This window comes from Arvicanthis niloticus, chromosome 22 (assembly GCF_011762505.2).
Source record: "Arvicanthis niloticus isolate mArvNil1 chromosome 22, mArvNil1.pat.X, whole genome shotgun sequence".
Classification (NCBI taxonomy): domain Eukaryota; kingdom Metazoa; phylum Chordata; class Mammalia; order Rodentia; family Muridae; genus Arvicanthis; species Arvicanthis niloticus.
The window spans coordinates 50,092,852-50,117,840 of record NC_133429.1 but is presented as its reverse complement, the minus strand read 5'-3'; the positions used below and the strand labels follow the sequence as shown (position 1 = coordinate 50,117,840).

At 54.3% G+C, this 24,989-nt stretch overlaps 2 protein-coding genes across 9 annotated transcripts; one reads left to right on the top strand and one right to left on the bottom strand.

The window, feature by feature from the left end:
• Positions 1-27: 27 nt before the first annotated feature.
• Positions 28-5,731, top strand: Slc39a5 (solute carrier family 39 member 5). 8 transcript variants are annotated; one of them, XM_076920639.1, is made up of 13 exons: positions 28-125; positions 405-484; positions 772-867; positions 1,177-1,530; positions 1,918-2,098; positions 2,831-2,993; positions 3,158-3,327; positions 3,519-3,659; positions 4,017-4,110; positions 4,197-4,355; positions 4,495-4,575; positions 4,711-4,901; positions 5,247-5,731. In XM_076920639.1, exons 4-13 carry the CDS (start codon positions 1,247-1,249, stop codon positions 5,388-5,390), a joined length of 1,608 nt encoding a protein of 535 aa, XP_076776754.1. In that variant the 5' UTR covers positions 28-125; positions 405-484; positions 772-867; positions 1,177-1,246; the 3' UTR covers positions 5,391-5,731. The 8 variants fall into 8 exon arrangements, with proteins under 8 accessions (XP_076776754.1, XP_076776750.1, XP_076776755.1 ...); XM_076920635.1 differs by having other exon boundaries at positions 772-894; XM_076920640.1 differs by lacking the exon at positions 405-484.
• On the bottom strand, positions 5,464-24,482 carry Ankrd52 (ankyrin repeat domain 52). The gene is made up of 28 exons (XM_076920634.1): positions 24,229-24,482; positions 23,826-23,909; positions 23,303-23,381; positions 23,045-23,115; positions 21,894-22,094; positions 20,888-20,975; positions 20,398-20,540; positions 19,902-20,114; positions 19,562-19,640; positions 19,203-19,317; positions 18,933-19,015; positions 18,740-18,857; positions 18,567-18,635; positions 18,275-18,415; positions 18,113-18,193; positions 15,280-15,391; positions 15,009-15,080; positions 14,319-14,520; positions 14,018-14,105; positions 13,783-13,900; positions 12,790-13,009; positions 12,559-12,646; positions 12,371-12,454; positions 12,145-12,290; positions 11,963-12,045; positions 11,544-11,626; positions 11,273-11,364; positions 5,464-10,912 (listed from the first exon to the last, which is right to left on the bottom strand). The coding sequence occupies exons 1-28, from the start codon at positions 24,253-24,255 to the stop codon at positions 10,662-10,664; spliced, it is 3,231 nt and encodes a 1,076-aa protein (XP_076776749.1). The 5' UTR covers positions 24,256-24,482; the 3' UTR covers positions 5,464-10,661.
• Positions 24,483-24,989: the final 507 nt, after the last annotated feature.

The window sequence follows — 24,989 nt, the reverse complement described above, 5'->3', positions numbered from 1 at the left end:
CCCTTTAAGGTAGTGTCCCTCCCCTACCCCCTCCCTGCAGGTGACCCTTGTCCAGCCTGCCTGCCACAAGAAGGCTGGGTCCCCCTTCCTCTGGGTGTCTTTTGTGTCTCCTGTCCTGCTGTCAGGTAATGTTAACCCCAACCCCCCCGACCACTCACTCTGACCCCCTGATCGGAAGCCAGGTCAGATGTCAGAGGGAAGCCCTGTTCTGGCTTCTTTTCCTCAACAGAGCTTCCTCTTTCTTGTTCATTGATTACAGAGCTGAGGGGGTTAACGGTCAATGCTTGCTGGAGTGGGGAATCACCAGCTCTTATACTTCCCAGGGTGGGCATCATCCCTAAGAAGCCTCTTTCCTGAATGCATCTAGGATCGACACTTACCTGCCTCTCCCTCTAACTACCCAGTCTAGGGACATCTTGGCTCAACTCTCCAGGGAATGTGGGGATGGGGTTGGAAACAGATGCAGCTCAGTACCAGATGTAAGGTACATGGGGAGGGGTACTTCAGGAAAAGGCTTGGGTGGCCATAACTGAATGGGTTACGGATTATAAAATATTTCAGAGGAAAAAGTAAGCACAGGTTCTTAACCATGTGGCTTCCTCGGGGCAGAATGTGGCCCCTCCCCAGTCAGGGCCCAGCAGAGACTGACTTTTGACCCCCCCATCCCAGAGACCAGTGAACCATTAACTCCTATATGAACCTTCCCACACTTGCCCCACCCCTGACTCCACCCCAAAACAGGTAGGCTAAGGGGAAACCTATCCATTCCAGCCCTCTATGTGACGTGGCTTCCACTGCATCTGAAGGCTGAACTCCCTGACTCAGAGATCTCTTAAGGTCCACAGTGAGGCCTTCCAGGGACCTGAGGTGACAGCTCTCACACTGCCAGTAGGGGTGAGGCCCTGCATATGGGGGGAGGGAGTAGGGAGGTGGAACAAGGTCGAGAGGTGGGTCTTGGGGATCTAAGACAGGTCTCGGAACTAGATATAAGGAGAGCTCTGGGGTCAGGAAGAGGCTGTTCCAGAAGGTTCTTCTCCAGAGTGAGGGGAGGGGCAGAGGAAGCCTGAGCCTGCAGAGGCTTCAGACAGACTCAGAGTAAACAGTGGTAAGTGCATGTGAGCATCTCCCCAGCTCTGAGAGGAGCAGAAGCTCTGACCCAACCCCTCCTTCTTCTAGGGTACAATCCTCAGGATGTCCCAAAGGAAATAGAAGTCAGAACCAGAGCCTTTAACCCAGAGCTCTAGTGATGGGGCCCCCAGTACATCATCTGTTGGCTGGCCTGTGCGTGGGGGTGGCCTTGGGCTGGGTAGGAGGCTCAGTCCCCAACCTGGGCCCAGCTGAACAGGAACAGAACCACTACCTGGCCCAGCTGTTTGGCCTATATGGAGAGAATGGGACATTGACTGCAGGGGGCCTGGCTCGGCTTCTCCACAGCCTAGGACTGGGCAGAGTTCAGGGGCTCCGCCTTGGACACCATGAGCCTCCAGCTGGGCGGGCTGCACCCACAAGTGGCGACAATTTCACACACAGGTATTACTCTCTCTCCCAGACAAAATGTGACCTCTCCTGGTTTTACACAGTGTCTGGTTAGGCTCCAGTTGCCCAGTGCTGGCTTTTGGGGGATGAATCCCCAGAATTACAAGTCCTCTAACACAAATTGTCTGCCTCTATTCCCTTCAATTCTCCTCCAGATCAGTAAAGCCCTTGCTCTCCATACTCACTGTCTCCAGGCTTCAGGCTTTCCCCGCCAAGCCCACAGCTACCCATTTTGGGTTCTCCTATAAATGACACCTCTCTTAGATCTTCCCAGGACTGACTGTAGTTGTCTCTCCTTCCCAAAACCTCCCAGGAGATGGCAGCTCAGGGCAGGTGTCAGGGAACTTTAGTGAGTCTGATTTGCTAATCCATCTAACATAGGCTGCAGGAACTGGAGCTGAGTGTGGATGTCTGGGCAAGAATGCCTCTGGGCCCTTCAGGTTGGGGTGACAAGGAAGAGTCAAAGGCCCCTGACCTGCACGGGTCAGGACCCTCGGGCCTAGACCTCTTCCACAGGCTTCTGCTGCTGGACCATTCGTTGGCTGACCATCTGAATGAGGATGTAAGTCTGAGTCTCTAGACAGGGAGAGCCACAGGAGTAGGTAGCCTGAAGTATTTGGCCCTTAGGGGGCTTGAAGTGTGTGAAGTGTCAGAAAATGAATAGCTACTCAGTATTTAGATATGTTTTTCTGAGTGTAAAATGTTCCCTTTGACCTTAGCACAAGCTGGCCAAGTTCAGGGTGTCACTTAGCAAACACACAATCCAGGGAGGTATCTAAGGGTAGGCTGTGGGGATGGTTATGTGGAGAAGAGTCCTGGAGATGATGGTATGTCCATCTAAAATGGTCCATTTGTCCCTGGTTCTACATACAAAAGGCAGCAGACAAAGCTGCTGGACCCTGAGATCAGTTGGCATGCCCCATCCAGAGAAACACTCCAGCCTACGCTGGGTCAACACATGGTGGGGTGTTGACTAAAGACAGATGTCAGGTTTCTTGTCTAGTCACCAAAGTAGCTCATCACTGACACATCCCAGGGCGTCAGAGGGAAATGACAGCAGTGTTCTCTAGCAAATTAAGAAATGTATGTCAGATACTTACATTGGATAGAATACTCATCAGTGATTAACACATATTAAGTTCCCTTGTCCCCTGTCTCTGATGCATGTGCCAGTGTGAGCCAAGGGGACCCTGAGAGAGACCTGGGACTCTATGGAAGAACAGATGTCAAGACTTGGGTTGTATGACCCAAGTTGGGTGACTCCCTAATACATGCCCCCCTCCCCAATCTCCAGTGTCTGAATGGTTCCCAGCTACTGGTCAATTTTGGACTGAGCCCTGTTACTCCTCTGACCCCTCGCCAGTTTGCTCTGCTGTGCCCAGCCCTGCTTTATCAGATCGACAGCCGTGTTTGCATCAAAACCCCAGCTCCAGCACCTCCAGGGGATTTACTGTCTGGTCAGTGGATGAGTGGGGTGGGCAACACCCTGCATCCTGGTAGGGAGTGGATCTCTTGCTAAAGAGGGGGGGCTTATTGGGGTTGAACCTCCCTTGAGTGTATCTCGGTCCACATCATGCCTCTGGACCATCCCTGACCTAACATGAGGCCTGATTCTTCTCAGCCCTGCTTCACAGTGGCCTGGCAGTCCTGTTCCTCAGTCTCCCTGCTCCCCTCTCCCTGCTGCTGCTGCGGCTCCTGGGACCTCGTCTGTTGAGGCCTGTGCTAGGCTTTCTGGGAGCCCTGGCCGTGGGCACTCTCTGTGGGGATGCCCTGCTCCACCTGCTGCCACATGTATGTGAACCTCCACCTCCACAGCCTGACCCAGTGGTAACTGGCCACAGAGCCATGTGTTTCTACCCATAGCCCTTGTCCCTTTCTGTCAGCTCCCACATCCTGACCCCTCACCCCTGGGCTTCTGGGAGAAGGGGGTGCTACTGGATTGTAGGGGTTTCCAGGGCCTGCCCTGATCTACTTTCTGACAGGCACAAGGAGGGCGGCACACAGGACCTAGTGAGCAAGCAGAGGAGGATCTGGGTCCAGGGCTGTCAGTGCTTGGTGGCCTCTTCCTGCTCTTCATGCTAGAGAATGCACTAGGACTTGTGAGGCACAGAGGACTCAGGCCAGTGAGTGACAACCTTTTCTTCTCCTCCTGTCAAACCCAGAGTCCTAGCCAAGCCAGGAGGGAGGGGCAGCATGTGCTTCTGGTCCTTGGCCACTTGCATAGGACCTGTCCACCTCTGAGTGGGGATGGGCCTTTTAGCATAGACCTGGGACTTCTGGCCAAATGGCTTTTTCTCTGCAGTTCATATCAACATTAAACAGAGAGAGATGCCAACCTGGGAAAGGGGTGTGGGTCAGAAAACACTATCCAGGTGCTAGCAGTGGAACCAGGTGTTCATCTTCTCAGCAGCTGGGCTGGTCTCTCCTTAGCCCCTGGCCCTGCTACCTCCTCCTCCAGGAGGGATACCCTCCCATTTCAGAGATGCTGTGGTAACAGAAGGGATCTTGGAGAACCAAATTCTGATCCAGAGGATGGCAGTGGGATGGTGCTTCGACCCCTACAGGCAGCCTCAGGTGACTAGCAGAGAAAGTGAGCTCACCACCAGCCTGTAGCTCCCACTTATAGTTACCAACACTTGACCCGGTCCTTCTTGCTGCAGAGCCAGAGGTTCAGGGCCAGAGGGAGAACAGCCAATCCCCACCATCTCCAGCCCCTCCTGGGCATCAAGGCCACAGTCATGAGCACCGGGGTGGCGGCATCGCATGGATGGTCCTCCTGGGAGACTGCCTGCACAACCTTACTGATGGGCTTGCATTAGGTTTGAGGCCACAGACAGTGGTGGGAGGCAGGGCTCTGAGCCAGCAGGGGTAGGAGAGCTCCCAGGAAGGTGGGAGAGAGGAGAACCAGAGGGAGCTCAGATACCAACTCCGAACACCCTTTGACTCTGCTGCTGATAGGTGCTGCCTTCTCTGACGGCTTCTCCAGCGGCCTCAGCACTACCCTAGCAGTCTTCTGCCACGAGCTGCCCCACGAACTGGGTAGGAATGGTACCAGTGGGGTAGGTGGGCTCCAGAGAGGGAGGTCTCTGAGAACTTGGTTGGCAGGTGACAAAATAGAGGGGCAGCTCTGAAGCTCTGACTTAGCCCTCCATTCCTGTGTTCTCCCCAACACAGGTGACTTTGCAATGCTGCTTCAGGAAGGGTTGTCCTTTCGGAAGCTGCTGCTGCTGAGCCTCCTTTCTGGAGCCCTGGGACTGGGGGGTGCAGCCCTGGGGGTGGGGCTCAGCTTGGGCCCCACCCCCCTCACTCCCTGGGTGTTTGGGATCACGGCTGGGGTCTTCCTCTATGTGGCCCTTGTGGATATGGTGAGATGTGGGGTTGAACAGACAATTTAAGGACAATGGGCAGGTGGTGTGGAGAGACAATCCAGTCTGTCCATCTCCACCTCTTGACCCCAAGTGTCCAAAGGTGGGGGGCTGGTGATACTGGAGACATCCTTTCTCTTGTGTCAAGAGGGCATTGCATGGGGCAGGCCTGGTGGTGTGCACTATTAATCCCATCACTCAGGGAGGCAGTGAGTTCAAGGTCAGCCTGGTCTACAAAATGTTGCAGGCTAGCAGGGCCAGACAGTGAGGTCTTGCCTGAAAAGTAGGTAGATAGATAAGTAGGTTATAAGTCAGAGCAGAATCCTGACAGTTTTTTTCTTGCAGCTGCCAACCCTGCTTCGACCTCCTGAGCCGCTGCCTGTGCTCCATGTGCTTCTGCAGGGGCTGGGGCTGCTGCTGGGGGGTAGCCTCATGTTTACTATAGCCCTGCTGGAGGAACAGCTACTGCCCATGGTTCCTGATGGCTGATGTGGGCCAGTGGCCAAGGATCCAGGTTGCCCTTCCTTCCCCCCACCACAGGAATGGAGGCGGGACACAGGGCCAGTAGGAGCAACAGGATTTTAATAAACAGAACCCGTCCCAAAGCCATGACTACGACAGTTGTACTTGCACCAAAACAGCATAGAAAACCGGGATGTGGTGGTGGGGCTCAAAGCAGGTTTGGGGAGGACAAGCGTGGGGGCCTGGAGGATGTGGGGTGCATCAGTCTTCAGGGATAGCATTGTGCTTTAGCCCAGGTGGGGGGGGGCAGGGCAAATGCACCAAGGTCCCCATTTTTTTCTGCTGCCCTCAGCACCCTGGGGATGCAGGTATCTGGGCTTTATTGCTGCCCACCAGCATTAAACACCCCTGACCCCAACACTAGCACCACAGGTGGATCCAGGATGGGGGAGGGCAGGAATGAGGAAATTGCTTAGAGAAAGATTCAACTAGAATCCAGTGGATTGTGCTCAGTTCTCTTTACTTCCTACAACCGAGTACATGGGTGACAGGGTGGAGGGTGCAACAGGACAGGGACATGCCCCTCTGTGCCCCCCAACACACCTGCACACAGGATGGTGGTGTCTGCAGCATCACAGGTCATGCAGGGCATGGGGAAGAGGTTCACACACACATAGATGCCCACAGCGGGTACCAGACAGAGAACACCCCTGAATATACACAGCTGTACATGGGGAACCCTGGGGTCCCCACCCAACCCTCTCCCCTGTCTTGCTGTTCCCCAGCAGGAGAACTGTATTGCTTTGAGAGAGCCACCCTGGGGCTGCTCTGCCAGGCACCCTCCCTCCCACCCACCCCTATTTTGGCACATCTGCAAGACACACGGCAGAGAGTAGGCACCCACCCTCCCAGGCTTCTATGGCTTGGAGTTGGGGAAGGGGGTAGGAGATACATCCTCCATCTTCCCCATCCCTTCCCAAACCCCTGCCAGACCCACTCCAGCCAAACCCACCCCACCCCCAAAACACACACACACACACAAAGCTGAGCTATCCAGGAATACGAGTGAACAAGATTGTCCAGGATGGGAGCAGAGGCGGGAGGAAGGACTGGAAGCAGAGACCCCACCCTGGCACCTGGCGTGGGTAAGACTGGCACAACAGCTACTTTAGTGCAACTGGGGGGCGCCCAGAGTGAGGGTGGGGGCAGGAGGGCCCAGGGAAACGGCCTAGCAGGAGTGAGCGAGGGCACCCACCGTCCTCGGCCCTCCCGAATGCAGTGACAGTGTCCCCCTCACACCTACGTGGGCAACAGCAGCCTCGGAGTCAGTACCTTCAAGTAATTCAAGGAGCAGACCCTCCCCACCCCAACTCCCTCCTGTCTCTGGGAATTTGGTCGCTTCTCTATAGGGGTTGGGTTGGGAGGAGGGAGTCCCCAAGTCAGACCCTTCTTTCTATACCTCCCTCTTCCCAGACCACAGGGCTTGGTCCTCAAAGATTCCTCACCTCTGTCCTGGCCCAAGCTAGGTTAAGGCCCAGAGGGCCAGAGCCACCACAGAAGGGAAGAGTCTGCTCTGCTCCCTGGCCTTCCTGAAAAGGTAGGGTTCAAACTTGGCGGGCAGGATGGGGCCATACTGGCTTGCCCCTGGAGTAGGGTTTCTGGGCTAGGGTCTGTAAGGCTATTTTCCTTTGCGGTGGGAAGGGGAGGCAGGGAATGAACATTGGGTTGGGGGAGAGGGTGAGAAACGGCTGAGAGGGAAGGAGGAAGGGGCCTCCCCGCTGGAGCATAGTTACTGGAGTCTTCAACAAAGAGACACTCACGTGCATAACAGACACAGTGTGCATACTCCCAGCCCGGCAGCCTGCCTCACCCCGCCTCTCGGGACCCCTTCCAAGACCACAGAGAGGATTTTGGGGGTACAGTTGTAGAACCATTCACTCAGGCCCCACCATCCCCACCCCCAGCCTCTTCTCCCCTTCTGATCCAGGGAGGAAGAAGGTGCGTGGGTGGGCAGACAGCGGTGGAGACAGTGTTGCGTTTTCCTTTGGTTACGTATTGAAGGCAAAGGTGAGCTGGACTTACAGTCAGAACGGATAGGGTGAGGAAGAGGAGGGGCCATGGCTGGGGCCAGAGAGGGAGGGAGGGAGGCAGCCCTCCTCAGCCCCTCCACCCCAAGGAACATGTCTACGTGGGGTGGCAGTCCCTCAGTCTCATGTCTCCCACCCCCCACAGCACCAAACAAAAGGAGAAGCCCCCTCCCCCAGGGGCAACTCCCCACCCCAACCTGGGCTGTACATTCAGTGGTTTTCAGCAGTCCTATGGCTCAGGGGGCCACGGGTGGGGGAGGTAGCCCGTCAGTCTCAGAGTCTCAGTTGGACAGTGGCAGTGACCCGGGTCTGTTGGTCCATTCTGGGACCCACAGTTTGTGCCATTTGTTTTTCTGAAGTACACAAACCTACCAAAGCCACGGCCCAATCAGAAACATCCCCCCAAAATCAGAAACTAAAAACTGGCTCTTTTCGTGTCGCCCTCTGATTCCCACGTCTGTTTCCCTGTCTCCTATGTAGCCCTCGCTCTGTCTCCTTTGCTGGGACCTGGGGCTGTCCCCGGGTCCTCACGTAAATAGGCCTTTTCACAAAAGTGCTTATGACTTGAAGCAAGTGCTTTAGAGCTGCGGTGGGGAGAGGGGAGGGGAGGAGAGGGAGGGAAGGAGACGCTCCCTCCTCACCCAGCCCTAAGATTGGAGGGCATTCTGCCTGTTTTACTTCTCCACACCCGTTTAAGTCAAAGAGGTTTAAAAAAAAAATCTTAACATTAAAATAAATATGCAGTGGCCATGAGAATGGTCAAAATGCTTCAAAAACACTAGGGGCTGGGAAGCCCGGGCGGGGGTGTGGGGTTGCCTTTGGCATAAGGAGAGGAGGCTGCTTGTCCCCCAGACCTCCTCACTGCCACATGAGGAGGGACAGAAGCCCCGCCATCTTCCCAGCATTGCTGACAGTGTGCCCAGGACAGCAGGGAACAGAAATCTCATCTAGCAAAACAAAATGGGGCTCCTGACAAATCCTCAGACTCTCCTCTGTCATCACCAAACATTGATAAAGGAGAACACGACCGATACCCCAGTCATCAATACCCCAGTCATGGGGGAAGCTTCCCTGCCCCCATCCCCCACCACCTCATTCCCAGCACCAAGATGAGAGGGGGGTGAAATGGGAAGAGTCTAGGAGAACTGAAGTTAGGGGACAAGCTCTGCAGAACCAGCAGGGTGGGGGCAGGGGTGGGGGCGGCAGCCCTTAAGAGAGGTCACATTGATTGTCGTACAGGGAAGGAGAGGGCATGAGGGGTGTGGGCAAGAGGGGCATTGCAAGGCCCTTTGGCTTTGAAAACAAAAATAAAACTAAAAGCTGCACAATCCTTCTTACCAATAATGGTCATTTGGAAGCCTTGAAATGGTTTAGGATCTGAGGGTAGGGGCAGCAAGACACAAAGAGCAGGGACCATGGAAAGGAGAGATTCAGACAAACGCCCCAGGCTTCTGGGAATCAGCATGAGGTATGGTGCAGGGTATCTGTCAGGAGGAAGGGCTCCCTGGGACGGCCCCTCTCCCCTCAGCTCACCCCTGGCAAGGGTGGCAAGACATTCAAGGGACACAACTGAAAAATGCGTAAGAATGTGGGTGAGGCAAGCGCAGGTGGGAAGGAGGTGGAGGGATCCCAGGGGAGACCCCTGTGCTGTGTAAACGAAGCCCATCCAGTTCTTAGTTCTCAGGGGGCAATACTGATGGCAGCCAAACTGGGCAAGGACGCACTGTGGGCGGAGGGGCAGGACCTCTATTCAAGTTCTGTGTCTTGGCCCCTGGCTGAGGTATTGCGTGTGAGGAAGGGACACTGGGTTATGGGATTGGGTCCAACCGTATAGAGGCTCACCAAGGAGATGGACAGGGCATCTGAAGGGACCAGGGCCAGATGCAATGCTACATTTGAAGAGAACACTGCCCTCCCCAGTCCAGCCCAGTTTGGCTTCTCGGGTACATTCCAGAACCTTATCAGTGCAGCGTCTACTCAACCATCTCTCCCATGCTGGGAGGGCAGGGACTGAACTGAGCCAGTGTCTGTTTGTTGCTCCCCTGACCAGTGCTCCCCCTCCAAGGACGAAGGCCTGCTTCCCTAACCAGAGGTCCCCACACTGCCCCTGCCCTTCCCACCATCTTTGGCTTCATATCAGGAGTGACTGGGGCAGTGGGTACTCTCAGACATGACAGAAGGTAGAAACAGACACAGGGCATGGAGAACTCTGGGGTTGGGGACACAGGAGGAAGAGCATGGTCCCTACCTCCAATCACATGCACACACATGCCTGAAACACACAGGACATATACTAGGGCTGTAGTTTTGAAATGGGCAGGATATTAATTTGTTTCTTCCCCAAAAGAATAAAATGCTTACTTAAAAATTCATGACAAGCCTCAAAAGTTCAAGAAGAGAGCCAAGGAGGGAATGGCCACAGGCTCCCCTCCCCCAAAAAAAGTTAAAAGAAAGAAGCAAGGTTAAAGTGCGTGGTTAGGGGGCCAGGCCAGAAGTGGGAAACAGGAGCAGGCTGTGGGGCAGAAGCAGCCCTTGGTTTGCACATGAGGAGCTGGGGGTGGGGCGTGGGGTAAGGGGGCGCAGGATCTGGGCCAGGTTCAGTAGTTGCTGCTTCAAGTGTTTGCATTTGAATTTTAGGGGTGATAGGATATGGGGGGGAAGCTCTAGGCCCCAGTGCTAAATACCCTCCCCCCTCATCCTCTAGCTGCCCCTGAAGGGGGAGGGGGACACCCCCAGAGTGCTCACACAGTACCAGAAATTAAGGCTTCTCACTGCTGCAGGGATGGAGGGGCCAAGCAGGGAGGCAGTGATGGGTATGGAAGAAAAGGAGGGGTCTGCCTGGCAGCAGAGGTAAAGGGAGTCAGGGCACAGAGGAGAATCAAAGGAAGAATTGGGGGAGCTGGCAGCAAACAGGGGAAACAGAGATGGAGTCAAAGGGGGAGCCAGGCATTCAGCAATCATTTTGGGTCACTTGGCAGAAGGGGCTGCCCTAGGGTACCAAGAGCCTAGGGCACTCCCCATAGGTCCCAGACCTCTGCCAGGCCAGGATGGTATGGCAAAGGGGTAAGCAGCTGCTCCCCAGTGCTTCCGTCCCCTCTGCCCCACCACCCAGTCGTGTTCTCCTTTAAAGTGCCCTAAATGTTTAGACTTTTTTTCTAAATAAATAGAATAAGATATCAAGCCACCGGCAGGGAGAGGGACACTGGAGGGGCTACTCTGAGTAGCAGCCGTCTAACCCGATGGCGCCGTGCCGCTCCTGGCTGTAGGGACAGGAGGCCCCGTGAGGCAGGGCGCCACAGCCACCCACCGTCTTGGCGGCTGCGATGCCACAGTTCTTGAGCAGGCTGAAGCTGAAAGGACTGACAGCGTCCTTGGGTGGGAAAGGCTTCATGGTGGAGAGGATCAAGGCCAGGCAGTCTGCCACATCTTTGTTGGGAGCGCAGGCCAGTGCTGGGGTGTGACCTGTGGGACCAAGGGGGGAGAACTGAGGCTCAGGGTCCTATGCTCCAGCCCCTACCTACCCTTCTAGGACCTGGGCTCTCTAGGCTGTGGGGGGAGCCAAGGAAAGCAAGCACCCGCTGCAGCCAGAAAACCAGGTGGCAAGGGCCCAGGGAGACCCAGGGAGGTGAGTGCAGGGCAAAGGGCAGCAGACTGGGGTGTGTGGGAAGTCTTCCTGACCCTAACAGATCCACCTAGTTGCATCAGACTTTCTGTGAGAGTCAGAATACTGGTGATGTGTCCCTGCTCTCACCAGTTCCCCGGGAAGAAAACCCCATTTATAACAAGGTCAACCTCCTGAAGAAAGTCCCTGACCCCACCCACCTTCTTCATCCACAGCCAGCACTGTGGCCCCACGACTCAGCAGGGCCTGCACCACAGAAGCCAGACCATTCCGGGCAGCAATGTGGAGCGGCCTTGGAAGAGAAAAGCAAAGAAGGCACACTGAGTAGGGTGCCAGGCTGTCCTGCCACCCCAAGGTGGGTGACAAGGACACTAAACAAATACTGTGAGCTCTAGAGAGCCCCTGGAGGACAGGTTGCTTTCTTCACCCACCTGCCTCCCCCAGCCAGGCGCCCCCTTCCCCGGGACTCACATCTGCAGTGCACTGTTGGTAGCATTGATAAGGCCAAGGTCTTGGGTTTCTGCCAGGATCATGAGGGCACATTTCTCATGGCCCTGAGGAAAAGGAACAGAAAGAAGACACTCAGAACAGAAGCCTAACAGGCAACAGGGTAGGAACCAGGAGGGAGGTGAGCAGAGCCATGTTTCACCAGTCAGGTAGCCTAGTCAGCTCTGGTTTCTGTTACGATGTATGGAGTCCAGCACTGTGCTGAGTCCATGCCCCCAGTTTTGATGTATAGAGCCCAGCACTGTGCTGAGTCCATGCCCCCACAGTTACGATGTATGGAGTCCAGCACTGTGCTGAGTCCATGCCCCCACAGTTTCGATGTATACAGCCCAGCACTGTGCTGAGTCCATGCCTCCACAGGGACTCCCTGCTCTGCACAGTACCTTGCTACAAGCCAAGTGAAGGGCAGTGTTCTTGTTTTCATCCAGCACAGTCAGGTCTGCCTTCCCTCGGTACAGCAGAAATTCTACAAAGGAGACAGCAGCAAAGAGAGAGACTGAAGTCTTCCTCCAGAGCAGAAGCCACCCCACTTACCACCCTCCTGCCATGGTGGACCCCTACGCACCCACAGCAGCAGTCTGTCCATTCTCAGCGGCCGTCATGAGCGCAGTGCGGCCAGTGTGGTCAGTGGCATTCACTTCTGCTTGATGCTGCAACAGCATCCGGAGCCCAGAGACATTGTCCGCGAAGGCAGCGGCGTGAAGGGGGGTCCTGGGGGGCCAGAGTAGAATGAAACAGGGATGCTCTTCTGCATGGGCAGAAGCCAAAGCCAGAGGGCTTTTGCCACTCACCGTCCTTTGGCGTCTCGGCTGTTCACAATCTTGGCACCCAGAGCCCCCAGCAGCATCTCTGTGGTGCTGTCTTGGTTATTAATTCTGGAGTGGGGGAGGAGGGATCATCAGAAGCAGGAAACTAGAGGGCCTCCCCACCTCAGCCCAGGCCAGCACACCGAGCGTGGGCTGACCCTGATGATGCTTACACTGCACAGTGCAAAGGAGTGAAGGGGTTTCCCTCCAAGTATGAGAACGGGCTGTGTTCAAGTAACAACTCCAGACAATCTTCATGTCCTGGGCATGAGGAAGAAAGTGTGGTGAGGGTGAGAAATACCAAGAGCCTCCATCCTCTCTGTCCTGTCTTTGGCCCTCCAATCTACTTCCAGATCCCCTCCCACAGTGCAGGTCCCTATGACTGTCAAAGCCCCCACCAGTACCAGTGTAGGAGGCCCAGTGCATGGGCGAGTATCCGCTGTAATCGACACCAGCATCTAGGGGGTCTGTGGAAAGGGCAGCCTGCAGCAGAGTCCGAAGCACTGCTGTATGGCCACAGGCTGAGGCCAGGTGAATGGGTGTGCGGCCCTTAAAGTCTCGGCACAGCACAAATGCATCGTGGTCCAGCAGGGCAGCCAGGCAGTCCTCACAGCCAGTCACCGCCTGCAGGCACACAGAGGTAAAAGGCGTAAAAAGCCACTCTTCTTCCAGGGCCTAGCTGCTGGGGGGTCAGCCTAGGAGCAAGAACTACTTCCAGGAGTCCATCCTCATCTCTATAATAATTCTAGAGTTGGGACTGGCAGCTACATTCCTGACCATCCGAAAACCAGTCAATCCTGAGGTTCTTGGAACAAAAGACCAGAGAGCAAGAAACAAGGCATCAAAGGGTCCTGTGGTTTTGAAAGTCAGGCACACCAGTAGTCTCGGCTACTCAGGAGGATGGAGGATCACCTGAGCTTGGGGAGGACCAGCCTGGGTGATATAGTGAGATCCCTAAAATCAGAAGATCACTGGACATAGTGGTGCAGCACACCTTTAATCCTAGCACTTGGAAACTACAGAGTTAGTTCAGAGCCTGCTAGGACTCTGTAGTGAGATCCTGTCTATGAAAAGAGAGAAACAGAAGGGAGGAAGAGAGAAAGGAAGGAAGGAAAAGAAAAAAATAAGAGACCAGCCCTTTCAGGAGAGTAGCAATAGAACATTTATGTGGGTAGGAAGCACAGTCTTGGAGGGATGAGCTGAGTGAGAAGAGAAAACCAGTGTCATCAGGCAGGGGTGGGAGGCATTCACCCCAGAGTGAGTGCAAGCCCGGTAAGGCCCAAAGACAAAACCCTGTTCTACTCACTAGACCCTGTGGATGGCCTACCACTGGTGGGCCCTATGCTTCCACCCCAAGACCTGCCTGTGAACAACCTCACTCCCAGAAGCCTTCTCACCCCACGGTGGAGGGCAGTGCGGCCCCGGAGGTCAGCAGCATCAGCCGTGGATCCTTTCTCTAGCAGCAGATGTACACAGTCCACGTGGCCATTCATAATGGCCAGCATTAGTGGGGTTCTACAGAGCAAGCAGGACAAAGGATGAGGTTTGTCACTTATTTGGCAAGGACCAAGCAGAGAAAGGATGAGGGTCTGAAAGAGGGGAAAAACATATTCCATTTCTGGACACACTCACTGTCCATAGGCATCCATGACATCTGTGATGTCAGCTCGCTCCCCACTGTCAATCAGCAAGTGCAGGGAATCGGTGTGGCCAGAGGCAGCTGAAATAAAAGGGAACCTCAGTCAGGACAGTGCCAGGAGGGCAGGAGGCAGGTTGAATCTGGGCTCAAGGATTCTGTGAAAGGCCTAGGGCAAGGGAAGAGCTGGAGGTGGAAGCTATTAATAACGGCTTAAAGTCTCCAGCCTTCTTGCCCTAGCTCACTCCCAGCTCAACTGCTCAGAGGATTTGGCAGTGGTTTAAAGGGACAACTAACCAGCAGCATGTAAGGGTGTCCACTTGCGTTTACGCTCCTTGATGAGGGCAGAGGCACCATGGGCCGTCAGTACCTCCACACACTCAGTGGAGCCTCGCTCAGTGGCCAGGAAGAGCGCGGTCCGGCCCTTGTGGTCCCTTACATCCAGGTTCACCAGCGTCTCAGCCAGTGTCTTCAGGGCTTCACAGTGACCGTTGTAGGCCTGCAGGCAACCAAGAAACACACACAGTGACCTCTGTAGGCCTGCAGGCAACCAAGAAACACACATAGTGACTGCTGTAGGCCTGCAGGCAACCAAGAAACACACACAGTGACCGTTGTAGGCCTGCAGGCAACCAACAGGCACACATAGTGACCTCTGTAGGCCTGCAGGCAACCAACAGGCAAACATAGCTAAGGATATTCCTCTTCCTACTCTGCTGTTGGGACCCAAGGGAAAGCTCCAGGTCCCACAAGTTCCTTGGGCTCCAGACAACCTGCCTGTCACGTCCCAAAGAGAATGTAGAAACAGGGCTGGCAAGATGGCTCAGTGGGTAAAGAGCTTGCTCTGCAAGTCAGATGACCTGAGCGCTCCATCCCTGGCACCCACATAAAGGCAGAAGGGAATCAGCTCCATGGAGTTGTCCTCAGATCCTCACACGCACACGGACTCATCTGCCCATACACACACATCATTCTATGTACACTCACAGCTAAGTGCAAAGGGCTGACTGGAACTGTGCTCTCCACATCCTCCAGGCAGTTAAAAGACATTTCTAAGAGCTGCAATGAACAGGAAAGTACATGTTGAGGTAGGTTCTGGAACTTCTAAGACATAAGCCCCTGCCACACTCACAGCAATCCCTTAATCCTCCGATCCAACTGTGCCCGCCCAATTTTGTGATTACAAACCTGAAGGTTGTGATCCTGCCTCTAGCCCTATCCTTGCTCCCTCTCCCCCGGGCCAGGTCCCCGTACATACCAGTTCGAGGTTCTGTCTGTTGCCGTAGGCGGCTGCATAGTGCACAGCTGTGTAGCCCTGCCTGTCCCGCAGGGAGGGGTCTGCACCATTATCCAACAAGAACTCCAGACAGCTGGGGAGTCAGAGACAGACTGTGAGGCTGGGATAGGCCCAGCCCAGTGAAGGGGCAGCTCTGAGGGGCAGAGGACAGGGACAAGGGAGCCCTGCAGGCCACTGTTCACCCTGCAGGACACCTGCAGGTTGTAGAATTCTATTCTACAACCCTAGCTCTGGCCATACTTGGGCCACCATCTCCAATACCATCCTCTATCCTCTGGATCCTCTTCTAGAGAACGTGGGCATATGCTGGGCTCCCAGCCTTGCTGGTAGTTGGATATGCTCACTCCTGCCTCCAAGCAGAGCAAGCCTTGCCTGGCAGGCCTGCTTCTGCTCACATGACTGAAGAAGCCCCACTCATTGCCAACTCAGCCCTCTGGGGCCGACCCTCCAGACCATCTGCCCTACTGGTTCTCTTCTCAATACCTCGGTGTTGTTTGCATCCCTTGTCACAGTACAGGACCCCATGACATCCAGCACTTACTATGTGCTGAATGCTGCGTGCTAAGCATCTCATATGTATCTGTTTAACCATAATTATTCTCAGAGCTAGATGTAGTTTGATCCCTACTGGCACTGAGAAAATTGAATCAGAGGGGATAAATAACCTTTCCAAAGTCACAGAGCCGAGCCTTTTTGAAATGTTTTTTGTTTGTTTGTTTGGTTTTTGCTTTTGAGGTCTCTCTGTATAGCCCTGGCCCTCACTATGTAGACCAGGCTAATCCCAAACTCACAGAAATCCATCTGCCTCTGCATCCTGAGTGCTAGGATTAAGGGGGATGCCACTACCCCTGGCTTTCTAGTTTGCTTTTTTGACAGTATCTTGTAGCCCAGGCTGGAAGTCACATTGTAACAAAGAATGAGTTCCAATTTCTGCCTCTGTCTCCTGAGGATTAAAGGCCTGTGACACCATGCCTGCCTCTTTTTGTTGTTGTTGTTTGTTTTTAAACAGTGGGTCTCATTATATAGCTGTGGCTATCATGGAATTACCTATATAGACCAGGGTGGCCTTAAACAGAGATCATCCACCTCTACCTCCCAAATACTAGGATCAAAAGTGTGTGCCATGATGACTAGCTTTTTTGAAAGTGAATTTCTGAAGTATAAGATTTACAGAAAGACCACGAAGATATGAAGAATTCACGTATGTCTCTCGCTCAGTTCTCCCCTGCCCAACCTCTCCCACAGTGACTCGGGCTGCTTTTTAAACTTAAACTTACTCGTGTGTATGTGTGCATGCATGCGTGTAGACTCTCAGCAGTCAGCTCGTGTGTGCGTGTGCATGCATGCGTGTAGACTCTCAGCAGTCAGCTCGTGTGTGCGTGTGCATGCATGCGTGTAGACTCTCAGCAGTCAGCTCGTGTGTGTGTGCATGCATGCGTGTAGACTCTCAGCAGTCAGCTCGTGTGTGTGTGTGTGCATGCATGCGTGTGTGTGTGTGTGTGTGCATGCATGTGTGTACACTCTCAGCAGTCAGTCCTCGTTCCATCATTTGGGTCCCAGGGATGGAACTCACATTCGGAGGCTCAAGAGCAAGTGTCCCTCCTGCCGAGCTATCTGAAGGCCTGATCTGAGATATGCTCTCAATGTGTAGTCCCAGCCTAGAGCTTCCTGTCCCAGCCATGTAATGCAGCTGATGGAAGGTGGGTGTGGGGGATTCTTACTTTATTTTTAGGTGAGTTTTTTGCCGTTTGTGACAGAATCTTACCCACATAGCATGAAATGTATTAGAATTCACTCCTCCTGCTTCAGATTCCCAAGTGCTAGAGGCTATAGGCAGAAATCAACAAAGTAGGTACTTTAGGAAAAAAAGGGTCTCAGGTAGCTCAGGCTGGCCTCAAATTCTACAAACAAGGTTGTCTTTGGATCCTGATCTCCACGTATCCCTTGATACTTATCCTTATCACCTAAGGGCTGGGCTTACAGATGTGTGCCACCCAGCTGGGAGATAGGAATTCACCATGGAGTCCTTGCTGTCCTAGAACTCACAGAGAAGACCCTTCTGCCTCTGCCGCTCAAGTGTTGGGATTAAAGGTGTGCCCTCCCAGGCCTGGCTGTCTCAATTGTTTAATGAAGTTTTCTGAAGCACAGCTTCAGTCATGGCAGTCACAGCAGTGGTCTGCTCTCTAGGCAAATATTCCTCAAGACGTTTGGTTGTCATGTCTTGATGTTGGGAACGGTTTTAACGTTGTACTCTACAGTGAAATCCCCACCACCAAAGCCCCAGAATAATTATCTGCTCTGTTTTGTTTTGAGAGGGTCTGACTGTATAACCCTGGCTGACCTGTAACTCACTGTGTAGACCAGACTGGTCTCAAACTCTTCCTCCCAAGTGCTAAAATAAAAGTCTGTACCACTACACCCGACTTAATTCATCTTTTATCCTTGGTACCAGCTAAGAGGTGGCTCAGTGGCGTCCTGCCTGCCAGGAATGAACAAAGACCATCCCAGACCAATCCCTAGCACCTTAGCACCTAACACACCTGGAACATGACAAGTAAGCACTCAGTTAAAGCATCCCGTGTGTAGCTCTGCCAGCCTTCTAAAAAGCTCCCTGTTCATTGAGGAGAGGCAGCACCTCTCCTATTTGTCTTTGCCTGCACATTCCCCCAGCCTGCAGGCTAACCAACAAGGCAGCAGTGGAAGTGGTGGCAGTGGAGATTCACAAGGGTGGAAAGATGAACAGGCCGGGGCGGCTCCGTGGGGAAGGCACGTCCACAGCCTCTTTACTACTCACAAGAAGGCCTCCTTCCTGCGGGACTCCTTCAGTAGCTCATCCTCTCCAGCATCATGGCTGGAAGCGGTGTGGGGCTCCGCTCTGGCGGAACAGAGGGAAGAGGTCAGGGCAGCTCCGGGAGTGCGAGGGATGAAAAGAGCCAAACCGAGGCAGGAGCCTCACCTCCGGTAGGTGTCAGACGCAGCAGCATAGTGAAGGGGAGAGCAGCCCTTACAGTCGGCCTCATTGACGCCCGCCCCGGCTGTCACCAGTGTCACTGCGCACTGGTAGCTACCATTGGCAGCTGCATAGTGCAGTGGGGTCCTGGAGAACAGGTCAAAGAGTCAGGAACAGCAATGAACACCAGATGTGCAATAAAAAGGTACAAATAACACTCCCCTCACTTAAGCCCCTCCTCTCACGGCGTTTTCTCTGACCGGGCACTAGCTATGTGCACCCCTGCACATTAACCTACCTTCCAAATTTGTCTCTCCTTCTCAGGTCAGCTCCACTGCTCAACAGCAAATTAAGACATTCAACATTCCTACGACAGACAAGGGGTCAGTGTGAGAGTCTTGAAGCACGGCCACCAATCCAGGGGGGACCCATACTCTTGCTCAGCTCACAAGGCTGAGGAAGGAAACTCACCCTCCAGAAGCAGCAGCATGAAGACAGGTGCGGCCGAGGCTGTCAGGTGTGTTGATGTCAAACCCGGCGGACAGCACATGTTCGTTGCTCAGTGAAGACACGATGCTATACAGCTGACCTGGAGGGCACACCAGCCACATTGCATCCAGGAGCCCTGCACCACCACCCCATCACCCAGCCAGTCAGCAAGTACCTGAGGAGAGAAGCTTCCGGCAACAGTCAGAGAATCCAAAGAGAACAGCTAAGTGCAGGGGAAACATGTCGTGGATACCGCGCCTGGGAAGAGGTGGGAGGACACAGAGTTACAGAGCTTGTGTCTGTGGCCACTACCACCCTAGGAGTCAGGGTAAGAGGGGCCCCAAATGTGCCTTTAAGAAGCATCTCTGGACCTCTGTGTTTGATGTGTGGACAGTATGGACAAACCTGGTGTGGTCCACAAGTGGGGTCAAGGGTCCTGACTCACCGGGCAGTATCTGCGCCATTGGTCATGAGAGTGCTGATGAGAAGCTCGTGTCCGTAGCGAGCGGCCACGTGCAGGGGCGTGTTCCCAAACTTGTCAGCACAATCAATCTCGCTACCTGAGACAAGGATACATACACAACCCAGGTATGTCTCAGGCTCAAGTCCATTTATACCGGTCAGCGATCACTCGCGCGCATTATATGTTGAATTGATGTGAGCATTCTGCATGCATTATTTGGAAACCTTAGACTGGGAAAGGCAGAGTTCCAAATGCCTACTCTAAGTGGAAGATGAGGTAGGAGGAAGGTTCTAGGGATGCGTTCCTCGGAGGAAGAGAGCACGACAACGCCGAGTCCTTACCGTTCTGGATGAGGATCTGGGAACGTGTGAAACGCCCATGGATGGCGGCCATGTGCAGGGGACTCTTCCCTTCTTTACTCTGTGGGAACATGGTGGTGGTTACAAAACATAAAGCTCTATCTTTACATACACACACGTATGTACATGTACATGCTTATACATACATACATACATGTAAAGTGCCTTTTAGAAACACATCAACAAGGACGGAAATCTTATATGGACACCCCAGTCTTATTCACAAGTCCCTGATAAGACCTAATTACCCACAAGACCAATGGGTAACCCCCCTAGGAAGGCGATCTGGACACGTTAGTATACAGACTACCCTCTCATGTACCTGGTAGTTGACGTCAGCCCCATTATTGACTAACAGCTCCAAACAGAGCGCGCCATTGGTGGAGACAGCGGCCACGTGCAGCGGTGTGAAGCCCTTGTCATTTGGCTGGTTGACATTGGCTCCTGCGTTCACTAACTCGATGGCCACAGCGTCCTGGCCCAGGTAGCAAGCGATGTGCAAAGCTGTGTTTCCAAAAGCGTTGGGCTCATCAATCTGGATTTCCAGGAGTGAGGGTACAGATCATCAGTTTAAACAAAGTTGGAAGCAGCCAGCTAGCCTAAGAGTCCTAGAAATCCGACTGCCTCAGCCCCTTCAGGCTTCCAATCCAAAACAGTGACGGCACTGTTATATAATTTAAGCCTTATTTTGACCATTTCCCCATGCCCTTCTAACCTCCCGAAAGCAAACCAATAGCCCCAGCATTCCCAACTCTATCATAGGCTTTGAACTCCAGCTCCCTGTCCTGAGCCCTAGACCCAGTATATACTGCTCTGACCTCAGCTCCCATCCGAAGCAGGTACTTCACCACTTCGATCTGGCCGCTGGCTGCAGCTGTGTGGAGCAGCCCGTAGCCCTTTCCATCTTTACAGCTGAGGTCTGCTCCACGTGCCACCAGCAGTTTCAGGACCTCTAAATGCCCTATGAAGGAAAAAAAGTAAGGAAGAAGAAAATGGAGGGTGAACCCAAATGCCCTAAGGTCCACTTGCAAAGGCTCTAGGCTCCTCCCCCAAAGGCTCCAGGCTCTTCCCCCAAAGGCTCCATGCTCCTCCCCCAAAGGCTCTATGCTCCTCCCCCAAGGACTCTAGGCTCTTCCCCCAAAGGCTCCATGCTCCTCCCCCAAAGGCTCTATGCTCCTCCCCCAAGGACTCTAGGTTCTTCCCCCAAAGGCTCCATGCTCCTCTCCCAAAGGCTGAAACTCCCTGTTTCCTGCCCTGGGGATCCTAACAGTCTACTTCCTCCTTTTCCTACACCATCTCTTCTCTCACCTAGAAAAGCTGCCCAGTGCAGTGGCTGCCGCTCCTTTTTATCGCACACATTCAGGCTGGCTCCCTTATTGAGGAGCAGGTTCACTGTCTATATGAAAATATAAAAAACACAGGAAAGGTTCATGCCCTCAACCTACGAAAGTGCAGACAGAGGTCAGAGGCCTCTGAAAAGGGAGATGCACTCCCTTTGTGTTTGCAGTGTTGGGGGTGATAGCTGACAGCTATTGCCACTGTTCTTGAGCAGAACAATCTGGAAGACCAGAACTGTGGGAACAGGTACCAACAAGAGGCCACTAGATTAACAACAACAAAAAACAAACAAACAAACAAACAAAAAAACAACAACAACAAAAAAAATCAAGGGTTTCTTCAGATCCTTGCAGACTCTCAAAATCTTATGAATCCATAATACTGTCACTTGGGCAGGATGACTGTCAGGATTAATCAATCGGGTTACAGAGTAAGTTCAAGGCTGTCTCAAGGTAAAATGTAAATAAAACGAGGGCTGGAGATATAGCTGAACAGTTTATCACCTGCCTACCGTTGGCAACTCTAGAATTCAAAAGAAATTTCAATCTATGGGTTCAAAGTGTAGCTCAGTGACACAGCCTTTACCAAGCACGTGGAACACACCGGTTCAATGACAACTCAGTACAAGCTGGAGATGCTAGTGGATCTGTTTCTTTACCCTGAGCGTTCAGAAGGAGAGGCAGGTAGATCTCAATGAATTCAAGTTCAAGGCTGGCCTAGTCTACATAGCAAGCTCCAGGCCAGCCAAGCATCCATAGTTAAGACCCCTAGCTCACAAACAAACAAACTAACAAATAAACAAACAACTCCCCTCCCCCCCCCAAAAAAACCCTCTGTCTAATGCAATCCTCAATCCTCGGGTGCAGGAGCCCAAGTGTCTAAATAACTCTCTGAGCCACTCCTGCCCAGCAGGTCTGGAAACACACAAGGGTGAACAGGAAGAGAGAAGGCTATGCCTAGACTGGAAGCTCCTCACCTCAAGATGCCCACTGTGCACTGCGTGGTGTAGAGCACTGCGTCCGCTCCTGTCAGCCACGTTGAGACTGCTCAACAGGGGCGCCAGAGCCTCAGCACACTTGGTGGCCCGGTTGGCAGCAGCCACATGCAGCGGTGTCTGCCACAGCTTGTCCCGGGCATTCACATCAGCTGAGTGTGCCAGCAGCAGCCCCAGCACCTTCTGTGGAGGAGCAAGGGACGAGAGAAGACAAAGGGGAGCAGGAAGTGACATAGGATAGAAGGAAGGGGCTGGCATGGCATATAGCCCATCTCCCTAGCACGGTCTCTATTTCCTTTACACACTCAGCCTCTCCAAACCTGAGATCAGATCGTTGGAGCTTAAACTTTTTTGCTTTGCTGAGGAAAACAAGTATATCTTCCCCAAGCCACCTACCACCTAGCACCCTGCAACCCAGCTCTGGGGAAATCTCCACTCACACACCTGCCCTAGGAAAATCCACACATCCCAAGCTTCCAGGAAACTTCCAGGAAAAACAGATGCTCCCACTATATTAACGGCGAAAAAATACCCTTCCCTGTAGCCCTTACATAGACACTAAAATCATATCTATAACCCCAACAAACAAAAACACACTGATCGGCTCCAAAATCCAATGCTCCATTAAACACGCCCCACACCATTCCTAACGGCCTCAAGCTTTCTCCCCCTGGAGGCTGAAGCCAAGGAAGTGATGGAAGATCAAAGAGGTCTTCCCTTCCTCTGCGGGGTTGATAACACCAAAGCACAGGTCTCCACCGTGAGTTTGGCCCCTTAGGCAGTCAACTTAAATGTTGCTTGAGGGGGCAATGATGCAAGAATCGCCATTCCCCACCCCATTACAAGGAGAGAAATCTCAGTGCCCAGAGGGGGATCAGACTTAAGGTGGCCCCCAGGGAAGGATGAGTCACTCAGGCCTGGCAGCAGGGCCCCCGCAGTCTGCCAGCCCAGTGTTAGCTCTCCCTGACGTCACATCAGCTGGCAGCACTCAGCCCCCCCTCACCAGCCAGTACTAGGGGCAGGAAGGAGAGGCCAAACTCTGGTCTCCTCCCTGTGTGGGGCAGAAGAGTCTGTAGGGCAGAGACCTGAGTTTATTTAGCCCTCAGCCCATCACCTTTGAAAGAGTGAATTACCTCGTTTCGGGAGGCAGCGGCACGATGAAGAGGGGTCAGCCACAGTGTGTCCTTAGCGTTGACATTAGCACCTGTGTGGACACAATTTCCTATTTTGTTGGGATTTGAGGAAGGGGGAGGGAAGGAAACCAATAATCAGAGTGGGGAACGTCAACGGACAGAAAGCCATTCTTGGACCAAGCTCCAGCAATCAATCCTCAGATCTAAAGAGACTTCTTCCCTCCCTGGGTGCCGCACCTCCCAGCTCCCCACTTTCACCTGACATCAGTAGCAACTGGAGGATGGGGACGTCGCCTACGTAGGCAGCAGCATGCAATGGGGTTCGCCTCTCTTGGTCCTGGAAAGGCAGAAAAGAGAAGCAGCTAGCTATAAAGAGAAATTATCCTGAACGCCAGTTCAAGTATGAGAACTCCAAGCGCCCTTCCCTTCTCTAGATTCTGCAGGGCCTTAAATCCCAATACTGGGCTTCAAAAGCCAGCATCCTGGGAGGGTGGAGTCAGGGCTACCGACATAGAAACCTACTCCTTCTTCCAGGAGGGGTGGGGGCGCTGCAGACCCCGATGGCTGGGAAGAGAACGCCGTATTCTGGGCATCCCCAGAACCCACGGTCGGTGCTCCATGCCTGACCAATCTTAAATGCGGAGCAGGCTCCCATTTCTGGGTAGAGAGAGCTGCAGTTTCATCACAGCAGAGGAGAAACGGAGCCGCCCCACTTGTGGGGAGGGGTCCCGAACACCGGAGCCCGGATTCCAGCTCGCCATCCTCCCTGTTCCCAACTCACCAGTACATTGATGTTCTCCTTCTGCGAGAGGAGGGAACGCACTTCCTCCACATCTCGGCTAAAGATGGCCTGGACCAGGGGCGGCTGCAGGGAGAACCAGCTTTCAGGGAGCGGGCCCGAGCCACAGCGTTACCGGGAGGTGGGGGAGCACACAGGTTGGAGGGGGGCGTCGCTGGAGGGGCTCCGCTACAGGAGTCCTGGCTGCAGCGGATTCCCGCGGTACCTCCCCCGGTCGCCAGGCCCCCAAGGACACCCGCTCCGCCGAGGGGAGCACGGCGTGGGGCGCGGCGGGAGCCGCGGGAACCCCGGGCTCGGGCCCAGCCTAGGCCGCACATCCCCGGGCTCGCGTGGCGGCGGCGCCCGGGCCTGGAAAGAGGAAGTGGGGAAGGGCGGGAGGGCTGACCTGGTCCGTGATGCTGAGGATCCCCATGGCCCGGCCCAGGCTCCGTCCGCATCGAGCTCGCGGCGGCGGCGGCAGCGGCGGCGGCGGCGGCTCCACCGGGGACACGGGGCGGCCCAGGCGGCGGCTGCGGCGGCGGCTGCGGGGAGAGGGCGGCCCCGCCTACCGGGGGGCGGGCGAGCGGGAGCCCGCAGCGCTCCCTGGCGGCGAGCCTTGGCCGGGCCTCTGGGTGCTCACGGTCCGCACAGGCTGCCCAGGCCTCGGCGCCCTCGCCTCGCGCCAAGACGGCCAGGACGGCCCAAGCTCGCCCTGCCCCGCGCGCGGGTTCCTCGGCTCCGCCAGCGGACCGCGCTGTGCCCTCCGCTGCAGCCGGGAGGACCGAGGGATCCCCGAAAGCCCATGGCACAGAGTCGGGTCTCGTTCCCCCAGTGACTCCGGAGCTCAGGACCAAAAAAACAGCGGGCGAGAGCTCACCCAGTCCTCAATGCTCCTCCCGACCGCACTCACACCCCCGAGTCCCCCAGAGATAGTGGAAACCCGAGTGTGGCCACCCGAGGCTTATAGATGGCCCCAGAACCAGTCTCCACTGGGTAGAAAGAAAATAGCAAGATTGCTAAGCTGCAGAGAAATCCCAAGGAAGACTCCTGCTTCAGAAAACCTCCGAGAAGAGCAGGACGCTTGGCAGCTGGCGAAGGCCTCTAAGCCCAACAGCAACGCCATAATTACCCCTGCCAGGTTACGGTAATAACTGTTTCTCTCGGTAA